Source organism: Gallus gallus, chromosome 5, assembly GCF_016699485.2.
Source record: "Gallus gallus isolate bGalGal1 chromosome 5, bGalGal1.mat.broiler.GRCg7b, whole genome shotgun sequence".
Lineage (NCBI taxonomy): Eukaryota > Metazoa > Chordata > Aves > Galliformes > Phasianidae > Gallus > Gallus gallus.
In genome coordinates this window covers 55,902,704-55,919,074 of record NC_052536.1, presented here as the reverse complement: position 1 = coordinate 55,919,074, position 16,371 = coordinate 55,902,704, and the positions used below count along the sequence as shown (strand labels likewise).

The 16,371-nt window shown below is 38.2% G+C and overlaps 1 protein-coding gene and 1 non-coding gene across 4 annotated transcripts in view; one reads left to right on the top strand and one right to left on the bottom strand.

Moving 5' to 3' along the window:
• Positions 1–16,371, bottom strand: part of WDHD1 (WD repeat and HMG-box DNA binding protein 1) — a 30,642-nt gene that overhangs the window by 13,489 nt on the left and 782 nt on the right. For all 3 annotated transcript variants that reach the window (XM_040702049.2, XM_015287925.4, XM_421449.8), the window contains exons 3-13: positions 15,141–15,252; positions 12,426–12,577; positions 10,603–10,714; positions 10,220–10,270; positions 7,882–7,977; positions 6,090–6,182; positions 5,085–5,191; positions 2,561–2,696; positions 1,824–2,019; positions 1,427–1,617; positions 633–817 (exon numbers count right to left, since the gene is read on the bottom strand). In XM_040702049.2, the coding sequence (XP_040557983.1) occupies positions 633–817; positions 1,427–1,617; positions 1,824–2,019; positions 2,561–2,696; positions 5,085–5,191; positions 6,090–6,182; positions 7,882–7,977; positions 10,220–10,270; positions 10,603–10,714; positions 12,426–12,577; positions 15,141–15,252 (1,431 nt within the window). The remainder of the gene's footprint in view (positions 1–632; positions 818–1,426; positions 1,618–1,823; positions 2,020–2,560; positions 2,697–5,084; positions 5,192–6,089; positions 6,183–7,881; positions 7,978–10,219; positions 10,271–10,602; positions 10,715–12,425; positions 12,578–15,140; positions 15,253–16,371) is intronic.
• Positions 3,828–3,899, top strand: TRNAG-UCC. The gene has a single exon. It is a non-coding gene; the product is annotated as a tRNA-Gly (tRNA).

Below are 16,371 nucleotides of genomic sequence, written 5' to 3'. Positions count from 1 at the left end.
TTGGAAAAAAAGTAGAAATTTTCCAAGTCAGATAATCAATACATACAAATAATACTCTCAAAGGCAAAAATTGCTTTTCAGCCTGTCACAGTGCTGTACATGCCAGAATAAGCAAAAAGTTTTTCCTTGAAGATATTTCTACAAAAAAAAACAAAAACAAAACAAACCCCAGCAATAGTATTGCTGCTGCTCTTAAATATTCTTAAACTCTTCACATTGCAATTCTTCTTATAAGACTGTGGGTATCTCCAAACATCTCTCCTTAGCAACACTATGAAAAGGAATAGCACAGACCTCACAATTTATCATTGATCTGAGCAGACTGAAAGACTATTGTTCATGTTTACAATTTCCTTTGAGCTAGCAATGCATGCACTTTCTAGTATATATGTATTTGGGAAAAAAGAAAAAAAGGATTTGAAGAAAATCTACAGGAAACAAAATGCATCTTTAAATATCTTGACGACTGCATGTAGGTGGAGGTGAAAAATCCTCCTCAAAAGCAGCTCCATAAGTAAAAGAACAAGATTAAGAGCCAAAAATCTCAAATAAAGTGATAAAAGCGGAGCTATATGAAATGTGCTAAGCATAACTCTATACTACGAGTTTGACAGAGCAAAGCCATGGCTTACCTTGCGAGTTCCTCTGTACTCTCACAGGCTAGTAAAATAGCTTCAGTAGAGAGGTCAGCCATTGTGTGATTCAGGGAGTTAGGCAGGTGTGTGGCATGATGTATGGAGGTATCATGAAATTCTATATCAATAGCGTTGTCTTGTTCATCGTTGTAACAACGAATGATACCAACTGAATTCCAAACCTATTAAAAAGAAATAATAAAATCATCCATCATATTGACTGCTCTCAAATAGCCTACTGAAAGATAACCATCTGAACCAGTACTAGGTGGGTAACTGGAAGAAGGCTGAAGAGTTACATAGACAAGTCTTGTAGTTTCTAAAACAGCTCAGCTAGGTCAAAAAACAGCTTTGTTCTCATTGCTTAGCCATATTTCTCCTTACAAAATAAAATGTTAACAACTTGCAGTCGTAAAGAAATAATGAATGATGAATGTGCAAGTCTTAAAATTACAAAAATATCCACAAATTCTGACTAAAAAGGAAGTTCAAAACAGATTCATTTGACTTTCACAGCACAGGTACAAACTGTATGGCTGTCTTGAAGCCAAATATTTACTTCTACATCAAAAGCAACCAAAACATAAGGCATAAAATTATGCAGTCTACATTAACACAAAGCCTACGTTTTAGTAGTTAGCTTCACACTGTGAAGCAGTTAAAAAAAAAAAAAGAACAAAACCACAACATACAAATGTAGATTTGGGAAAGATCAGATTAAGATCAAGCAACACCAGGACAATATTAACAAAGCAACTACATCTACATAACCACACAGAAGTGAGATTTACCATGAACCGATGCATGAGATGTACAGGAGTGGAGCCAGACTGGAATGGCTTTTGCCTGGGGGTTGGCCTTGGCCCATCATAGAAAGGCTGTTGCGTAGATGATGTTGGCAGAGCTGGAAAGCCACCAATCTGATCATCGTCATCCTCCTCCTTTTCAAGTAGATTGGAATTAGCTTTTATCATTCCAATATCTAAAAGTTTAAAACACATACATATATATTGATATCTTCCAAGTATTATTATTGCAGCAGAAAATAAGTAAAAATATTAAAACAGTGAAAACTTGTCTGGAAAAATAAGACAGAATGTACGTAAATAGATGATGCCAAGAAAGGATGCTAAGAAACTGTTTCAATAACAGCAGTACAGAGCTCTGGAAAATCAGTTTATTCTGTACCTAATGAGTTATCATCATCATCAATTATTGCCCGTCTTGGATGGCCTGACGTTGGCATAAGGTCATCATCATCACCATGATCTTCATTAGCTCCAGTGTTTGGGGAAGATGGTGGTTCAATCATATCTCCATTTAAATAGTCATCATCATCTCCATCAAAGAGATCTTCATAGTCTTTTGTAACAGTACTGGCAACCTAAAACCATGTTATCAATTATAATTAATTATCAGTTGATAATTATTAACTATTTTTATTATTATTAGCAATTCTAATTCCTTCCAGTATATAAAGGAGGCCTATGGAAAATCTGGAGAGGGACTCTATCAGAGTGTAGTGATAGGACAAGGGGTAATGGTTTCAAACTAACAGAAGGTAGATTTAGATTAGACGTTAGGAAAAAATGCTTAACTATGAGGTCGATGAGGCCCTGGCACTGCTGCCCAGAGCTGTGGGTGCCCCATTCTTGGAGGTGCTCAAGGCCATGCTGGATGGGGTCCTGGGCAGCCTGACCTGATGGGAGGTGTCCCTGCCCATGGCAGGGGTTGGAACCAGACAGTCTGGTCCCTTTCAACCCAAACCATTCTGTGATGCTAAGATTACTTCTTCTTTTGAATAGAGAATTCAAGGACTGAATTCATGCACAAGAGGGAGCTTTTAACACTCAGTAGAGAACGTTTCATGCAATTTGATGACATAAACTATCACTTTAATGTAAGAAATAATTGGTGTTGATCACCTTGTCGTTTGGTTTCTTCCCATCACCAATATCTTCCCACAATCCCAGATTTCCTTCAGTATCTGTATAAGCTATTTGCTCATATCTGGGATGCCATGCCAGTCCGCAAATTGAATAACTTTTCTCATGCTTCATCCTAAAAAGAACATGAAAATTCCCTATTTTTATTAAGCCTCTCAGAGCAGAAACACCCTCGAGTTATTGTAAGCACTGGTAATACGAGTGAAAATAACAAATATATATACGCAGATAATAAAATAATTAATAAGTTACCTTTGGAATAAATAGCTACCCTAAAAAAATACATCAGATCTTCCTTTTCTATGGAGGAAATTATTTAAGCTTTAAAATCAATCAGAATCATATTCATAAAACAACAGCTTCCTGATGCATACAGAATACAAAGTAATTCCCCAGCAGACATTATGTTCCAGAACCATCCAGTTATAAAAAGAACATTCAGCTGTTTCTCTTGTACCAGATTGATGATTTAGTCCTTTATCTTCTCCTCTCTATATTCTCACAAAACAATCCACCCATGAATTATTTACATGATGTCTTTAAGGCCTTACATATGCGCTAGAGCAACAATCATGTTTCTGACTCAAGATATTCAGACAGATAAAGCCTCCCTTCTGCTCCTCACTGTAACTAACCAAGATAAAGTTCTATTTACCCTTTTTCTGCCTACATGTTGAGGATGGCTGACTTACTGACATGTCAGTATTTCTCTTTTAGTTGCATCTTACTGCCAACAATCTTGAACTTTGTAATTTGAAGATCTGTTTCCATCAAAATTATTCTTTAATCAATTAGAAGATTAAAATGTAATAAAAAAAATATTGCCTTTGAAATGCTTCCAGATTCTTTTAGCTATGCACACTACATATGGTGGGGGAAAGCAAAGCAACGCCACTTTCCTACCTGACAGACATCAGTGGAAGTTGCTTCCTGGCAGAACATGTGAATGATGTGGCAGCCCTTGAATACCCGTCAGCGCATGAAATTAGGTATTAGTATGCCACACTCAAATTGCATAAGGGAAGAGCCCTCCTCTTGCTCCCTTGCTCAAGCCTTGCCTGAACAGTAGCCCTGCATCACACCAGGGATCACCCAGACCTGACACCACTCTTCTGACCTGTGCTTGCTTGTGTTCTCCCTCTCTCCTGATGTGCTTGCAGAGACCATCTGTAAGATCAGATAGATGGGATTTTTTAGCCTAAGCCTTTATTTTGCTGCCTCCTGAATCCCATGCGCACACAGCACAGCGTTGGTGGTATAGTGGTGAGCATAGCTGCCTTCCAAGCAGTTGACCCGGGTTCGATTCCCGGCCAACGCAATTTGCATTTTGGGTTCTGGAACCCTCAGAGCCCTAAGTTGGATGACTGTGACCTGTAGTAACAATAAAATCCCAGCCAACCCCAAACTTGTGTGGGATTCGCTGCTCTATGTAATGCATACAAGCCTATGGGGCTCAATGGGATTCACCCCAGGGTACTCAAGAGAGCTGGCTGATGTCAACCTGAGACCTCTCAATTACTTTTCAATGGTCTTGGAAATCTGGAGAGGTCCCAGAAGCTGGCAGATATCCCAGTTTTTAAGAAGCACAAGAAAGGAGACCCTGGTAATTACAGGACTGTCAGTCTCACTTCAGTGCCTGGCTAAATTATGGAGATTATTCTAGGAGTTATTGAAAAACACTTGAAAGACAATGTAGTCATTGGTTGCAGCCAACATAGGCTTAAAAGGGGAAAGCACTGCTTGATAAACTTAATTTCTGTTCATGAGAAGGTTATCCACCTAGTTGACAAAGGAAAGCCAATAGATGCGATCTTTCTGGATTTTAGCAAAGTTTTTGATACTGTTTCTCACAGTATCCTTCGCAACCAAATGCCCAACATACAGCTAGACAAGTACAAAACACAAAGGGTGAACAATTGGCTGATGGCTCAGACTCAAAGGGTTATAGTAAATCTCTTCAATGTTTTTATAAATGATCTGGACACACACTCAAATGCATAGTAGCTAAGTTCATGGATGATACTAAATTAGGAGGAGCTGTGGACTGGGATCTCTGCTTTCTGGTGACAGCAATGAGACCTAAGGGAACAGAATGGAGCTGCGTCGGGGGAGGGTCAGGTAGAGGTTAGGAAAAGGTTCTGCACCAGGGAGTGGTGGGCATGGAACAGGCTGCCCAGGACAGTGGGCATGGCCACAAGCTGCTGGAGCTCAAGGAGCATTTGGACAATGCACTCAGACATAGGGTGATTTTGGGCGGTACCATGTGGAGACAAAGGGCTGGGACTTGATGATCCCTGTGGGTCCCTTCAAACACGGAATACTCTGTGACTGTATGGTTTGCAGTGGAACTTTAGCAGAAAGCTTACTGTTTTACCCTGTAAATCTCAAATAGACTTTTCAATAGTTCTCAATTTGCACAAGTAAGTTTTATGGAGGAGATACAACACAGTTCTATTTTAACACAAAGTATGTATTAAGGGGATCGTGGAACAGCACTACATACCTCTCTGTGCACTCCCGGGTTTCCACCTTCCACACCACTATACTTCCATTCACACTTCCAGCTGCCAGGTACTGCCCACAAGGAGACCACACCACAACATTCAAGGGCTAGGGAAAAGGGAAAATTATAGGGGAAAGAAGTATTACCAATGCACACAAGGCATTCATATTCTGAAGCATAAAATGGACATTCTAGAAGAAAAAAAAATATCTTTAGCAAACCACATCCAGCTTCCCAAACTAGACCTGCCTTCAGAAAGCTTCCAGCAAAACCACTCTTTAAAGACAGCACACTTACTCTTCTTCAGAATATTTAACTTCCGTCACTAAGTGCTGTCATGACAAACCATGTCAAACAAACCATGACTTAGACAAGTGACAGAAACAGAGTAGATTTTGCAAACTCAGTGCTGAACATACTTTTCTTAAGAGCTTAATTGATACACCTTCATAAATTAAAATCAAAGACCGCATTTTGTATCTTAATAATATCCCAGTTGGAGTACATTTTCAAGTCAGTGAAAAGAACACATAATCTCCATACACCTACACTAGGAAAGTAATTCTCTTTCACCCAAAGGTTTCCAAATATATAATGAAATCAAAAGTAAGATGCCACAGTTAAGGCTAACATTAAGTTAAATTTAATCATTAAGTTGAAGTTAATCTACATAATAGAAATATAATTTGTTAAGAAATGCTCAACATTTTCCCCAAAATGTTACATTTAGAACAATTTGTGAAAACAGATATTCTTCAGTTTCACTCAGTGACTCATCGGTTGACGTTAGAAATCTTGAGGGTTACCCTAAGGGAAATAGAACCAGAGCCACATAGACAAGTTTGACACTCATTTAGTATCTTCTGCCTTGGTTTCCAACATCAAGTTAATAGGATCTGAAATGAAAGTGGGAAGGGAAAAAAATACTATGCAGAAGGTAAATTTCTAGCAGAAGGACACTTAAGAGTATGGAAGATTTAGCAAGCAGCTGTTTTATGTACATACCTGTGTGATGGAAGTATCTGATAGATCAACTTGATTATCCCAGGTTTCTCTTCTGTATAGTTTAACAACTTTATCTACAGGAATTGCCAGCAGCTGTTGAAAGGAAACAAAGAATTAGGCAATTTAGAACAAGTCATCTTTCAAGAAAACATTCAACCAAAAAGCGTAGCTTCTTCATTCAAAAGCATTACAGTAGTGTCTGCCTACATATCCAGCAGTTCTCTTGGCATCCTAGCAATACCAACTGAGAAAGTAAAGAATGCTGAAATAATCTTGAATTACAAGGTTCTTTAATGCTTTCCATATGCAATACAGCAAAGAATGTTTGTTTTTATTTTAATCTTCATTTATTTCTGGCAGAAAATTGATGACAGCTGCAACATAAGCTTCTAAGTTCTTATTTATGTAACAGCTAAGATCCACGCATAAATAAATTTCAGTGCTCTGAGCACAAGTCTCATTCCTCTCCTTCCTCCCCATATCTCTTTTTATCAGATTATAATTTCTCTATGAAACTTATTTGAACAGCTAATTCCTGAAATAGTTCATTTGGTATTTTGCAAACCTGCACAGCTGCTACTGCCTGTTCACTTCGTAGGATTTGTGTGTTAGTTGGTTGTGTTTGTTTTTGTTTTCTAATAATCTGCTTTGTAATAGCAGTGAAGCAGCTGATTACGTTTGGTGTGTCTGTGTGAAGAATTTGTGTAAACATTAAAGTGTGTGCTTTTATGCAACATGTGTACAAAGTAACCTGTGCTTCTGTCTCCCACAGAAGAGTTATCCATAAGGCTAGGTATTTCAGAGAGCGGACAGAGGTATTTCAGAGAGTGGACATGCACAGACACAAAAGGCTAAGGTGAGGAAACAGAAGATTATTCAAGTCAGAACTGTGAGAAACCACTGGAAAACACTCTTTAGACCCTGCATACTAGAATGTCAATAGTTTGGCCGAACCTATTATTCATCCTTCCAGACAGCAGGCAAGAACTGAAGCCACCAAGCAATTCTTCCCAAATTACCACCTTTTGCTCAATTCTCTTTCCTTTACTTGAAGTATGATGTGGCACGCCTCATTTCATACAGGTTTGAATCTATCTGCTCCTCTCTCCTTTGTGTTACCAGCTGGGGCAGGTGTGCTCTTGGTTATATGATACAGAGACACCTACTCAGCTATGTGAACTTCCCTCCTCCAGCTCTTTGTGGTAAGTGATCTGTACATAGTGCTCTTGCATCAGTACGTGTACAATGCACTGGATATATAGTATGTATTATTGTCAGCACTACCTTTACCCACAGCAGCAATAACTCTCTGTTCTTCAGTTGAAAAGAACCATAGAATAGTTTGGGTTGGAAGGGACCTTAAAGATCACCCAGTTCCAACCTTCCTACCATAGGCAGGCATACCTTCCACTAAGTCAGGAACAGTTTACTACTTAGGTGATGTTTGCAGAGCAAGATTACTAATTAACAACATTTACCAAGAGAAAGACTGAACTCCTTTGACGCTCTGTTGTGAATGATTAGGTCATTTCCCTCATGCACAATGTTCCTTCCCACTCAGCACAACATGACTGTTTAACATTGTTTTGGGCTGACAGATGGACTATTGCCAAACACAGTCTGGCACTTAAATGAGCAAACACTTCCAAGCTTTTGTTTTTCCTAAAAGAGAACTTCACCCCAAATATTTTCCTTACTCTCTAGAGCTGGAATTTGGACTTGCCTGGATTGAGTTCTACTGTACAAAGAGAAATGAAGGATTAAGATGTGGCTACAACAATCTGTCACTTACCTTGCCACTGCCAGGTTGCCAGGCAAGCCTGCATATTGATTTAGCATTTATCACATCATTACATTTCTGCAGCAGTAGCCAGTTTGTCACGCATGTCTGAAAAGAAAATATTCAAAAATGAGTTCTGCTGTTCTATGAAACTCTACTGTATTTTTAAAACCCTTAAAAGGAGAAGTGTGGAAAAAGCTAAAAGGAAAAAAGGCTTATAATTTTTAGAACTGAAATAATCTCTTTCATACAATTACCTACTCCTTCAAAAAAAATTGTATATTTATATATATCCAAAACCACTGAAAAATACTTTGCCAAGGTAGACCTGAAAATATTTAATTACAATGCAACTATTTATAAGTTAAGATTACAGCAAAAGTATTTTTAATGAACTACAGAACAAAAGAGCTCATACATTTAGATTACAAAGAGAGAACTCTGGCCAAACTGCTCTTGCCAAATCCAGATTGACTGTAGCAAGGTGACACACGTCAGCCTGAATCTTACAATAGCAATGTAAAGATGAATGAATTGCTAAGTTCTCATATTACAGCACAGACTACATACTTGACTGCCAAAGCCCCAGGACACAGTTAGCCTAAAGTGCCCCAAAAGGCACCCACTGTCAGTCTGAAATTCACATTAGAAGTATATCTTTGTTTGAAAAAGTAGCGATTCCATAAACAAAGTACATTCCCAAGTGTATTTACAGGAGTAATTCTGCATGGATACTTAGTCCAGTCAATAATAGCACTTAGCAAAAATAATCCCATATGTATATGCAGAACTGCTTTATTATAGTGCTGACTTGAAACCTTCTCAAGCTCCTTAGAGCGCAAGGCCAGCAGAGACAGTTGGCTCACCAAATCTTATTTCTTATGTGCCCTGAACTATTTGACACAAATATTGCTAAGCTGAGCCCAATGACTGTATTTCTTAAGAATTATGTTCTTCAATCTGTGATTTACATCCCTCTTTTGTGAGAAACTGCTGTGAAGTTTGCAGTGGGTTTTTGACCCACTGGTTGGCTGGTTTTTTGCTGTTGCTTTTTGTTTGTTTCTAAAGAATGGCATCCCAAGTTCCTTCCCAATAGCCTTGTACTCACTATAACATGGCCCCATCTCCACAAATAAAAAAAGACTGAAATGCAGTAAGTTAAACCTTGAGTCCTTGACAAACTAAGTTTGCATGCCATAGGCAGAGAGCAAGAGAGATGAAAGCACCACTGCACACAAAGACCTCTACCAAAGAAAAATGGGCATCATCTCACTGAACACAGAATCAGAGAATCACAGAATTGCTCAGGTTGGAAAAGGCCTTAAAGATCATCAAGTCCAACCATGACCTAACCATACTACCCTAAGTCTAACAACCCTCTGCTAAATCATGTCCCTGAGCACCACACCCAAACGGTTTTTAAACACATTCAGGGATGGTGACTCAACCACCTCCCTGGGCAGCCTAATTCCAGTGCTTAACAACCCTTTCTGTAACGAAGTTTTTCCTGATATCCAACCTAAACTTACCCTGGTGCAACTTGAGGCCATATCCCCTCATCCTGTCACCTGTCACCAGTGAGAAGAGACCATGGTATGTGAAAACCAAACCCCTCCCTCAGCCCAAGTCAAAGCAGCCACTAGTCAGTCTGAAAATTGATCAGTAATTCACAGGAAGTTCAGGAAAGGTAAATGGAAACAAAACACACCTAAATAACAGTTTATTAGCATAAAGTTTACTCCTTAACCCTGAAAATAAGAGGTCATATTCTGAAACCCTAGTATCCCTGCTTATGGCAGGGGAGTAGGGACTAATAAATAGATGATATTTAAGGCCCCTTCCAACCCAAACCATGCTATGATTCTGTAATTCTAAGAAATATAGGAATCTGATGTTGTTACCTTTGCACAGAGGGTTATTTTTGAATATGCTGAGGACAAAATACATGATGTTGACCAATTAAGAAAGATGGACAGAAAAAAAATCAGGGATTCCACAAGATAACAGCCCAGAGCCCAGGCAGCATTTCATGCTCTGGCTTGGAATTTCTCCCAGAAATAGATAAAAGCACTCTATAAAGTACAGTCAAATTTCTTACTATAAAAAAAAAAAAAGCATTCAACATACAGCATGTCTTCTTTCAGGTGTTTTAGAGTATAGCTACTCTTGTATACACATACAAACTCCCTATATAAACAGTTTTTATAAATACTGTCAGCTGTTACTGATAACATATAAAAAGATAAGAAGCATTTATTCCAGCAGGGTTATTTCAGTCCAGTTCTTTTAGCTGTCTGTGAAATCCCTGTTTTTCTATGAAACACTCAACACAGAAAGGAATGCCTTTTACCTGATCTTCCACTTTCCATACTCTGACAGAACCATCACAGCTTGCTGATGCCTAGGGAAGAGAGTATTGCAAATGAACTGAAGACATTGAGAAACTAATGCAGTAAGATTTAAAAATCCTATAACCAGCAATACAGATATAGAATGCATAAGCACTTTTAAAAAGAAAGTCTGCTTGTTAAAACTGTTTTAAGACTTAAAACTTTCTGTCCAATCATCTTGGTAATTGCAAGTAGTTTCAGTAGTTAACTGAAATGAGGAAGATTTATGTGCCCACTCACTGTCGGTTTTGTGTATTTGTTCATTTTACTCAAAAATACTTTTTTTTTTCCTCATAGGGAAAAGGAAATTCAAGGTAGAAAGTAAACAAGAAAGTATTTTTACCAGATAAATATCCATGGGGTCAAAAGACAGGCTTAAGACAGGAGCATCGTGTCCTCGGAACGTTTTCTGCTTGCTGCTATCAGCCACCTCCACAACTTTGACCATGAAGTCACTGTAGATTACAATGGCACAGAGATAAAAGCATTAACATTGGTATGAGTGGTGACAGAGTATTTGTTTATTGTAATAAACATTAAATTGGACACTAGTTATCTGCTGGGAAGTATGACCTAAAGGAGACGAATCTCAAGGTTTATTATAATAAGAGCAAGGAAAGATTATCTTCATCATAAGATAATTTTTGTTCAAATGAAAGTTCATAAAATATGGGTGAAGAAGATATGGCATACACACAGACCATATAGCTGTTAAATATAATATTTTATGAACACTAGTGAAAACTTGTGCTTAGATACCAGAAAGCTGACTTTACAAGAACTACCTGTTAAATGGGACCTGCAGTTATTATAAATAACTCTCTTGGTCAAAAAAGGTAGAGCAAACGCTTCATTTTGTAAAGTTGTTAACAATTTTATTAAGACCCGCCAATGTATCAGATAGATATATATATATATATATATATATATATATATATATATATATATTTTTCAACTTTATTCCCTCCTCCAAAATTACAAACATTACTATAGTTGAATTCAAAGCATCCATGCTAATAACTCCTAAGCCAAAGAGCTCCTTTCAGAATCTTTCAGTACTATTCCCCGTGCTACTTCACTGCTACATTTTCAAAGAGGAATTTAATTTTAGGCACTCAGTTTATAAGGTTAGCCATTCTCTTAACTACATTAAACTTACACAAAACTGAAATGTACAGACTTCATGTAAAAACAGAGAAATCTGTGATAAGCAAAAGCTATTCTTAGCTGTACTCCCCTACACCACAGCTGTCAACCTCCTTCAGTGTGATGCAGAAATTCTCATCAAGGGGCGAGCTCAGTTTTACAACATCTTATCTCCCATGTGATCAGGCTGTAGAAGTACTGAATCGGGGGTAAAAGTATTTGGAAGTAGAAGGAATTTGCTGTCTGCTTTATCTCTCTAATCAAAGTCATATCCTGGGGCAGAGCTGTTCCCTCAGAAATGAGCACTGGCAAAGAGCCCAAATTCATGATCTCTGTCAGATTTAGAGATTAGAGCAGTTACTGTCCCCAGCTGTCCCGTCTCCCACTTTTGGTGGAGCTGGCGTGTCTGCACCGCAGCTGCCAGACTTTACAGCCCAGCATATTGATCCAAATCACTTTCTAGTTAGAGGAAGCAGGCAGCAGATGCAACGTTCAGCCATCTCTGCTGCAGGGATGGAGGACAAATTCCAACAGAGAAGCAAGCAGGCAGTCTGGGTTAGCTACAGTACCTAAAAAGCTCATCAGATCAGAACTCAGCCAACTTCTGCATGTGTGCATACATTTGCCACATTTATGATGCTGAAGAGACAGGACATTATCTTTAGCACACAGTAACAAAATCCTTGATGCTGCAGTGAGATCCATATGGGTGAACACGTGCTTTTGCATTATAGGGCTGAAACCTGAAAACACTCAAAGCTCCTCAAGAGAAGGAATTACTTCACAACACCACACTTCCTCTTAAAACTATTTAGTGGATCAAACGGCTCCCAGAGAATTGCTGCTTAACAGTTCTTTTTATTCCTTCCCCCACCACCACCGTCCCTGGAAGGCATTACGCATTACTTTAAAACCCTCAGAGGTATGTGGATTAATAATCCCATTAGTAACAATCACTGTGTGAGGAAGTTGCCACACTCCAAACGACAGCAATGCCTTTCCTTATGATGCACTCATTACCTAGATCCAGCAGCAATTTTGGCACCATCACTATTAAAGACAACGTGGTTTGCGTTCATGGTAAAACGAGTAAGGATGCCATCTGGAGCTCCTTCAGGAAATGTGTGTATCTGAACAGTATTGTTTGATACTGCTGTGATCAATTTGCCATTCTAAAAAAAGAAGAAAAAAAAACAACAGAAAATGTACTGATGAAACCACATTTATGCCCAAGGAGCCAAAGAACTGAGTTGATGTTCCCAACATTTGGCCAGATAAAGTTTAGCAGTTCCAAAAGACATGTGACAGCAAGGGTAACGGGGGAAATACTTTTTACCTTGTATTTCTTCCATTAAAAATACAGAGTAGCACAATAACTTTAATACTTTACCACATTAACCCAACTGCTTAAAAACTAATACAATGACTCTCTTTGTTTCAGTACTGTAGAAATACACTCCAGTTGTTTCAGTACGCTTAAAATTCATGATGTTAACTTTTGGGCAGTTTACTTCATCAAGACCTTCCCAACTCGTGTATTCACTAAAATAACAAATACCATGAAAAGTCACCAATGAATTTCAAAGAACTGTCTGCTCTTCTTCAGTTGGATAGAAAAAAATACATCCTTTTAAATAGGCAAAAGAGCTCTTAGAACAGGAAGGATCTTGCATCCTGCTTAGATCAATATGCTACATCATCAGGAGAGGGCACCCTTGGACCAAACTTGACAGTTAAACGTCACCAGGGAAAGATGTGTTGTTCATGAGCTTTGTCCTTTTCAGAAACAGAAGGGAAATGTCTACTAAAAAGTTATTCCAGATTAAAATTGATTGCAAAACAAAGAAATAATTATCCTATGCTTGGAACAGTAGTATGTCTATCTGAAGTGACAATATTATTCCTCCCTTGCATGCAGCAATAAGTTTTTGCAGTGTATTGAGAAATGCTGTATTTCTTTCTTATTTTTAAGGTAGCCTAAAGTTATAGTAAAAATTCTGAAGAAAAAGCAAGCAGTGCTAAATAACCTGAGGAAATAACAAAAACAAGAGATCAAAGCTAAAAGTCCTTTCCAATAAACTAAGAACACCGCTGTTCCCACTGATGTCCAAAAATTACAACCAAGATGTTTCCCTCCTGTAGTCATTACTAATTTTCACAACTGCTGGCACTGATTTGCTCAGAGAACTCACTAAAAATCCCCTCACTTCATGTGTGAAACTGGAAGTAATTTGATGAAAACCAACAGCAAAATGCACTAAAAAGCAATGGATGCTGGGGAGTATGCACAAGTTATGTAAAAAGGAACAGACAAGGAATATAAGAAAGATGTTTTAAGGCAGTAATTCTGAATATGTTTTTGAATGATTAGTTTTAAAATCATACATCTGTATGAATCTTCATTTATTTCACCTGTTAGACTCCCCCTCAAAATCACAGAGTTGAAAACCAATTTTAAATTCTCCTTTATTGCTGCAAAGTTTATTTTATGACATCGAGGAACAGATGGACTTCTAGAATTCCTCTCTGTCATAAAGACAACATTTTGACCTTCTATTACTAATGTAATATAATAATAACACACAAAGGAATTTCTGTGAGAATTCTCAAGTTAAATACATGAACAAGTATATTAAGAATTACTTTCTATTATACAAATGTATAAAGGTAACTTATTTACCTTCTTATCTGCTATCACAGTTTCCAGATACACTACAAGGAGCTGACTTAACATAGAAATAAACAGAGCAGGCCATACTTCAAACAGCAGAACAAGTCAGTCACTTGACAGAAATGCCTCTAATCTGTATTCTCTTAAATTAATTACTATTGAAGACAAATCTTGTCCTCCTCCGACTTGGAAGGGAGGAGAAAGGACAAAGGGGAATAAAATGTCAGAAAAGTATTCTGAGAGGTAAATATCAACTAATTATTAACAAATAAACAAAAAGGTATTATCAAAGCACTGCCAGACACTGACTCAGGAAAGTAATTTTTTGATTAACAAATATTATTATTCCCTGGACCTTAGAACAGAGCCACACAAAATAACCTCTTAGCTTTGTACTTTTGTATACCCTTCAACACCAGTTTGGAGTCTCCGAGATGGATGGGCAGAAGGGCAGGAATCAGCTGCACCATACACTGCTGGGAAACTTTTTGTGACTGACATTGTGAGAAAATACTGAAACAGTCTACAAAGTTCACTGAATAATCAGTTTAATCTGCTTGGTTTGTTTTTCAAAAAGGAGATCAAAGTCAGAAATCATTATAACTGACTGTGAGGGGAGAGGGGAAAAAAATAACATTACAGAAATTTAGTATAATGAATAATTCCTCTATAAGCCTACATGGTGAAAAATGAATGGTTAGAAATACTCTTGTTTACATAAAGTACTTAATTTAGCGAAAATATTCAACAATTCTAGAGGCTTTTTGAAAAGTGTTTGTTTCCAATATTGCATAAATATTTTCATTGACACAAAGATGCTACGTGGTTGTATACTCAAATGTAAACAAAACCTGCCACTGATTAACCCCCATTCAATGCTGTTTTCCATATATTGATGTGAAGACAAACAGGCTGAAATGTGCTGCACACAATATTATTCTTGCCTTTTTCTGTATATTATCTCAATATATGTGTTAATGTTACTTAAGTACACCAGCAGTACCTCAACAGGCATATATCAACATCAGCACGACACAATTTAACAGATCCGTTAATTACCATACCTTCAGAGCACAGGAATAAGCCTTCTCTCCAACGTTAATGGACTTTGGATCATCATCATCCAGGTTTTCCCAAATCCTAACATCACCATCGCTGCCACAAGTTACGATGCAGCTGTTCAAAGACACAGGATTTGAACCAAATGTAAATGAAGTGTGTTTTTTTTTTTTTTTACTGAAACACGATATGTATAATATAATTCATTGAACACTATGTTTAATAAACATGGAAAAAGAATATAAATCTGGTAGCACAACACAGTGCTGGCGTCTCTGATAACTCGCTAGGCCTGGCACTCACTGAACTGAACTTTACTTATTATCAATCCATTCTCACCAGGATCTAGATGGATTTTTTCAGAGGACTGATTTCACTGCCAGCTGAGCGTTTAATTGCTTCTTAAGCCTTTGAAAATTTACCTTACAGCTGAGGGCAAAACTAAGAGCGTTAACACACACTTGACTGAAGTTTAACAAGCTTAACATGTTTCAGACCTATAGAACCCATAAAAATATTAACATGGTGTTCCACTATCAAGTTTGCTGGAGCTAGCTATAGTTTTGATTTCTTATGGCGTATGCAAACATATTTTCTTCCAAGCTACATTTAGAGTCTATGAAATCACTTCTGTAGAAGTGAATATGAAGAGGTTCTTATACGTGTGTGTAGGGGTTGGCCTCTTTTCCCAGGTAACCAGCGATAGGATGAGAAGTAATGGCCCTAAGTCGCACCAGGGGAGAGTCAGGTTGGATATTAGGAAGCATTTCTTCTCCAAAAGAGAGGTGAGGTATTGGCACAGGCTGCCCAGGGAGGTGGAGGAGTCACCATCCCTAGAGGTGTTCAACATGGAAATGCACTACTAAGGAACGTGGTTTAGTAGGCAATACTGGGGGTGGGTGGATAGTTGGACTGGATGACCCTAGAGGTCTTTTCCAACCCTAATGATTCTATATGTCCTACACAAGTACCGTTCTCAACAAAGACAAATAAAAGATGTGCCAGTCCAAGCTAGGTCATAGGTCTACCTGTCCAGTATTGCAACTGGAACAGATACTCCTCAGAAAGCAACAGACAGGAATGTGACCATCCATCCCCCAGATGGTCATAGAATCATTTGAGTTGAAAGGGACCCTTCAAGGCTATGAGGTCCCGCTCCCTACAATAAATAGGGACACCCACAGCTCCATCAGGTGCTCAGAGCCCCATCCAGACTGACCTTGGGTGTCTGCAGGG